We start from the raw sequence: 6,526 nt of genomic DNA on the forward strand, positions 1-6,526 counted from the left end.
AAAATCAGATGTCCAAGAGTGTGCAAAAGATGCACACCAACCTTCCCCATATAGCCTTCTAACTGAAATCCCGAAACTGCCCCTGCTGAGTCTTGCGCGGGTGAGTTCAGATCATGGGTTCTTTGAATATTGGGCCTCCACAACTTAGCCCACTTGGCCCAGTTCGAGTCCAAACAACTTCTAGCCCATTTTTCTTTAAGTTCACTTCATTTTAAGCCCAATTTGGCTTCTCCAACTGATCCATAACTTCCGAAATCGCCCGATCATCAATCTCCGCATGCTCGAATACTCTCCAGCATCTCGCAAATTTAAAGTTTATTTCTTCCAAGCCTTCAATTAATAAGCAAGCCCACTCCAAGCATCAACTCCATTATCACCAAGCCCTAAATTTTTGTTGTCCTCCAAATCCAATCGCCTCCCAAAGCTTCCGCACCGCTAGTCTCATTAAAATCTGTAATTATACTCACGAAACTAGAAAATACCCGAAATGGCCATAGAATAACAAAAAGGAAAATATGCATGGAAATTAACTAAAATGCGGATGAAATGCGCTAAAATAAACTATAAAAAGAAGTGAATAAAATGAAACTATCAAATCACCCCAACCTTAAACCTTACTTGTCCTCAAGTAAGACAAGACTAAAATGAACTCGGGATGAACTATCCTAAGAAAAAATAAAAAGAATGAATAGAACCGCGGAACTTGATCACCGTTACTCAACATGGTCAGAATTGATCTTGCTATTATCTCATGAATTTTCATCCGATGACAATGGAACCATAAACCACAGCCAGGACAACTCCTCTAGGTGAGTAAGGAGGGATGGTCAGTCGCAGCCCCAATGGAACATGCATACAATGAAGAACATCTGTAGTATGGAGAAAGCAGCTGGACGGGCTCGTGTGGAGCTCTTCTTTTAAGTGTACACTCTTATCACGAAAGTTGCGTGATCTCACATCTGCCGGCCACTCTCAAGTATGATTGGGTTTAGTCGCTCATGCACCATTATAGGAATCAGTTCACTTAGTGTTGGCCCAAACCTCCCGTAGTATTCGACTCGACAGTCTCCCTAACATCACCAATTTGCGAAAAAAAACAACTCGATCTATATAAAACAAAACATTCCTAAATAAATGAGTATCAAACGCCGGGTGACCAAAATGTAGGAAAATTTGTTCAATAATTGAACCGGTCACCCATCCAAGATAATCGCGACTTGGAATCTGCTCGGGATTTTTTTAACATGAAGATAATGCACTAACATATTGAATTTTTTTTTTTTGCTTTTTATCAAGAAAACTTTTTGACTCAAAATTTGGTTCCTAAAAGTATGTAAGTGGAACCGAGAGGGTAATAATATAATCCAAATGGTCTAAGTGCGAAAATGACCATGTGTGGAGCATAAAGATGTACGCTCCTTTTCAAACTAGTGATTTTTCAAAAATAATGAAAATGCCCAAATGTGGGCTAAAATACTCTCTAAAATCCTAAGAAAATCGCAAAAAAATATGGTGATGTAAAGAGACCGGATATGGATTCTACTCGGGGACAAGCACCAATGCTTCATCCTAACGGTTCAAACGTGATCAAGTGTGATCCTCTCGGCGGTATGGACCGCAAGGCTAAGAACATCCATTGCTATAGTATATCCTACAGTTGTTAGTATTGCATGCATAATTCTTCATGAAATTATCTGGCCATGATCACTTACCCCTTTAAGCTTCCAGCATCTGATCCCAAGTATGAAGTCCCAAACTGCAGGTAGTGGTCCCGGTTCGATGGGTGAGATAGCAACAAGATCCTGGACCAATAATGATACAATAACTGTGAACCTGTTCCATGGCATCCAAGGGGGTGAGAATAAACAGATAACAAAAATGCATGAATGCTAATGCCCTAAGCTAAATGTTATGCAAAAATAAAAAGTGGAAAAGAAGAAAATAAAGACTTTTTGGAATTTATAAAAATAAAAAAAATGAATGTAAATTAGCTTAAAACTAAAATGTTATGCAACCTAATTAAAAAAAATGCATGAAAAGTAAAAGGAAATACCCCACCCCAAGCTTAAGAATAAGCATTGTCTTCAATGCTTAAGGTAAGGGCAGAAATGACCTAAATCGGAGGATCGGACGGCAGGAAATGCCCGTGGCGGCAGTGGTAATCCCACATATCCTGGACCTGGCGAGAAGTGGGTGGGAAGGACTGCTCCAGCCGATCAACACTATTCGCCACTTCTTGAATAGCTCGCGTGTTCTCCTGAGTTTGAGTGTCGATACGTTGAACCGTGGAGAACATTGTGGCAAACTGGTCAAAGAATGTAGGGGGGAATATGTTGGGATTTCGTGCCCCCCTGCTGTTGTGGCTGATACTGATGCTGCTGCATAGGAGGCTGGTCAAAATGGTCTTCTGCCTCGGGAAGCTCATCGTCATCTTCTTCGTTCTCCTGCTCTTCGTCATCAGAGTCGAGTAGCACACCTGCTAGAGTCAATTGATCCGGGGGAAGCCAAGTGTCGGGGTCATCCAGATCGAATGAATCACCTACCCAGCTAGGGATTATGTAAACCGAATGCTTGTCACCGTCGAGCCAGCTGTACGAGTCATTTCCCCAACTAACCAACATCTCTACTCGCTCAAGAGCGACACAATCTAGCAGAAAGTTGGGCTGGTAGTGGTCAACGGGCAAGTAGTCGGGGGCGGTGAAGTCTAGGCCGACGGCTCGACCTATGATGGTAATAAGCCCCCCGATATGGATTTCTCCGGTGGTGCGCTGACGAACAGCCTCGCATTTATCAAGGAAAAATGTGGAGAAATCAAGTTTTTTTCCATGTCTCATGTAGGCTAGGAAGAAGAGGCTCGCATCTGTTTATTTGATCGGGTTCAAGGCGACGGAAAATGCTGGTGGTGAGGACGCGGTGTGCAATGCGCCAACATGGATGAACTATGTGTTTGGCCCTCTGGTGGCTCGGATTTAACGTGTCGAGACCGGTGATTTGTGACCAAAACTCCACGTTGGGGCAATGCAGGAAGCTGACATATTCTTGAGAACAGATGGTTATGGCGTTTGTGCGATTTGTTCCCATGATAGAGTTTAGTCGTCCGTACGAGAGTCGATGACTTTGACTCTGTAGTTGGAAGGTAAGGATTTAAGCTTCATGATCAGTGGCGGAAGTGGACAAGAATTCTAGCGTGGGCTCTTCGTAGGTCCTATCGCAGAGGTTAAGAAAGTTACCCCAACCCGTAGCACGGAACATAGATTCCACACCGATGTGTACCCCAAGCTTATTCATTGACTCCTCGTGGTAAAATTTTGTGGGCCGGATTGGGCGTCCACGGAAGTTTGACCGGTATGTTTTGATTTCAGCCTTTGTAAGGGAAGGATCGCCTCCCTCATTTCCACTTTGCTTCCGTTTCCCAGTGGCTTTTCGTGAAGTACCGGCTGCATCTTTTTGGGGATTAGGATCAACGGATGACCTATGAGAGCGTGCCCGGGTTGTAGTTTTGCTCATTTGCAAGACCTACAATATAAAAAACAATCCACCAATGTAATCCCTCCCTCACCACTCTCAAAATAATACAACTATATTTAAACCGAACACAAAAATTCCAATAAATAATTGCACCCAACTCTTTGACAATTCAAAACGGTTTTAAACAACACCACTCGGTTATATTTGACAATTCTAACAAAAATTCGGCAACATTTCTAGACAAAATGAGCAAATCCCAACCAAGGTTTAAACAATTTTTAAACAAATTCCCAAGCAAATTAACCAATTTCAACTATTCTCAAACCAAATTTTCTAAATAAACTGGGCAATAACTAACGATCCTAGGCAATTTTCAAAGCATAATTGGTTGCAATTATTGTATTAGAACAATGCAATGTAAAGAAATCCAAGGAAAGAAGATACCCGATTCACTCGTTTTTTGTCCCAAAAATTGAACTTGAACCCGAAACCCGCTACCGTGCACCCCAAGCTTTGTGGTTGTTCGTGGGTGCCAAAATGCAAGACTTGTTCACTAAAACAATATTTTCAACTTGATTTTTGCGAAAAATCCGGCGACGGTTTGTGGTGGCTCAAAATTTCCGGCGAAATTTTTGGTGAGATTTTGAGGTTTTGTTCGGTGGGATGTATAGAGCTTGGAAAAGAAACACTTTGGTGGTGTCGGAATTGCGAGAGGTGGCCGGAGTTGGCCGGAAAGTGGCGAGATGGTGGTGGTGGCGCCCCTAACTCCGACGACGGATCGGAGGAAATTTTGGGTGGGGTTTGTAGAGGATGAAAAATGGTGAAGAATGATGGTGGTCTCGCCGGATTCCGACCGGTAGAACTCCGGGAAATCGAATTTTAGTGGGAGGTGGGTGTTTGTGTTCTTGAGAGTTTGAGAGAGAATGGTGGGAGTTTGATAGGGTTAATTGAAGAAGATGAAGTGCTGGAAGTTTTAATCCATGGTCAAGTTCCGGTCAACAAAAGTCAATGTTAGTCAACTCATTAATCCATCCGGTCAACAAAGGTCAAAGCTGGTCAACAAAAAATGGCATGGTCGTCACCAGGTGCGCGGGTCGCGCAGGAAGGGCACGCGGCCGCGTGCGTGTTGCAGTTAACATTTTTTTCCTCGCGAGCTTATTTCATCGATCAGGTCCATCTGCGCAAGAAATTCGCGCAAGGCTGCGCGGCCGCGCAGGGTGGTTGCGTAAGAGGGGCGCGTAGGGCCACGCGGGCGCGTGCTTATTGCAGTTTCCGGTTTCGTTTCGCTTCAACTTGTTTGGATTCTTGGATTGCATTTGAAGGCTTAAACACTTGGAAAACTTATTTTTTTCAAAGATAACTTCAAAATAAACATCAAAACATCTTCATCACTCCTTTATTCAAATTCAAAGTCATGAAAGACAATGCTTTCCAAAAATGCACTTCTTTAACGTCTTTGGCGAGATGTCCTTCTAGCTTGCTTCAACACCTCGGGACATCCAAATGGATGATTTCAAGAGCATTTGCATTGAAACCTTCATAGAATGGATTCAAACGGTGCCCATTGACTTTGAAAATTTGTCCCGTTTCTTCACTTTGGATTTCCACCGCCCTGTGGTCAAAGGTCTTTATCACAATAAAGGGCCCAATCCATCTTGACCTTAGCTTGCCCGGAAATAACTTCAATCGTGAATGGTAAAGTAAGACCCTATGCCCCTGTTCAAAATGCTTCCGGGTGATTGACTTGTCGTGGAAGAGCTTCGTTTTTTCCTTGTAAATTCTCGAGTTTTCATAAGAGTCATTTCTCAATTCTTCTAACTCTTGAAGTTGAAGCTTCCTATGTCTTCCCACCTCATCAATGTTGAAATTGCATTGTTTGACTGCCCAAAATGCGCGGTGCTCTAATTCGACGGGAAGATGACATGGCTTTCCAAAAACCAACCTGAATGGAGACATGCCTATCGGTGTCTTGTAAGCGGTCCGATAGGCCCACAAGGCATCATCAAGCCTTAAACTCCAATCATTTCTTGTCGGATTCACTGTTTTCTCAAAAATACTCTTCACTTCACGATTCGAAACCTCCGCTTAACCGTTTGTTTGAGGGTGGTAGGCAGTAGAGACGCGATGGGTCACATTGTATTTTCTCAATAAAGCCTCCATCATCTTGTTGCAGAAATGCGTCCATCGATCACTAATCAAAGCCCTAGGCACACCAAACCTCACAAAAATATTAGATTTCAAAAACCCGATAACCGTTTGGCATCATCCGATCTTGTGGCTTTGGCCTCAACCCATTTTGAGACATAGTCAACCGCGAGTAAGATGTAAACGTTGCCAAATGAGATGGGGAATGAGCCCATAAAATCAATTCCCCATACGTCAAAAAATTCACAAACAAGGATGAGATTTTGTGGCATTTGATTTTTTTGTGAAATGTTCCCCGTCCTTTGGCACCTTTCACAACTTTTACAAAATAAATAACAATCACGTGACATGGTTGGCCAAAATAGTCCACATTCGAGAACTTTTCTCAAAGTTCGGTTAGGTCCGAAATGTCCCCCACAAGCAAATTCATGACAAAATTGTAAAATGGATTGATGTTCTTGTTGGGGCACACATCGCCTAATGATTTGATCGAGACAATGTTTCCACAAATAAGGTTCATTCCACATGTAGTATTTTGCATCACTTTTCAATTTATCTTTTTGAGCACGTGTGAATATGTCGGGATACCTTTTCGTGACCAAAAAGTTATCGATATCGGCATACCAAGGAATAGATTGAGTAAGGGCAAAGAGATGCTCATCCGGAAACTCGTCCCGCAACGGGAGAGGAGCTTCATTCGAAGTGATCCGGCTTAGATGGTCGGCAACAAGGTTCTCGCATCCGCTTTTGTCCCGAATTTCCAAATCATATTCTTGTAATAATAAGATCCACCGGATGAGTCTTGGCTTTGCATCTTTCTTTGTCATCAAGTACTTGAGAGCCGCATGATCCGAATACACAATAACTTTGGTACCAAGTAGGTATTGTCTAAACTTCTCCAAAGTAAACACTA

The 6,526-nt window shown here is 42.8% G+C and overlaps 1 protein-coding gene across 1 annotated transcript; it reads right to left on the minus strand.

Annotated features, from left to right (window-relative positions):
* Window positions 1-4,950: 4,950 nt before the first annotated feature.
* LOC145104864 (uncharacterized) lies at window positions 4,951-5,424 on the minus strand. Its single transcript, XM_079042030.1, has one exon. It carries the CDS (start codon window positions 5,422-5,424, stop codon window positions 4,951-4,953), a length of 474 nt encoding a protein of 157 aa, XP_078898156.1.
* Window positions 5,425-6,526: the final 1,102 nt, after the last annotated feature.

Source organism: Lactuca virosa, chromosome 4, assembly GCF_052849685.1.
Source record: "Lactuca virosa cultivar CGN04683 chromosome 4, Lactuca_virosa_CGN04683_v6, whole genome shotgun sequence".
NCBI classification, from domain to species: Eukaryota; Viridiplantae; Streptophyta; class Magnoliopsida; order Asterales; family Asteraceae; genus Lactuca; species Lactuca virosa.

Bases quoted from the DNA above. Each gene is read 5' to 3' on its own strand.
- LOC145104864 (XM_079042030.1), bottom strand. From the start codon at position 5,424: ATGTCTCCATTCAGGTTGGTTTTTGGAAAGCCATGTCATCTTCCCGTC.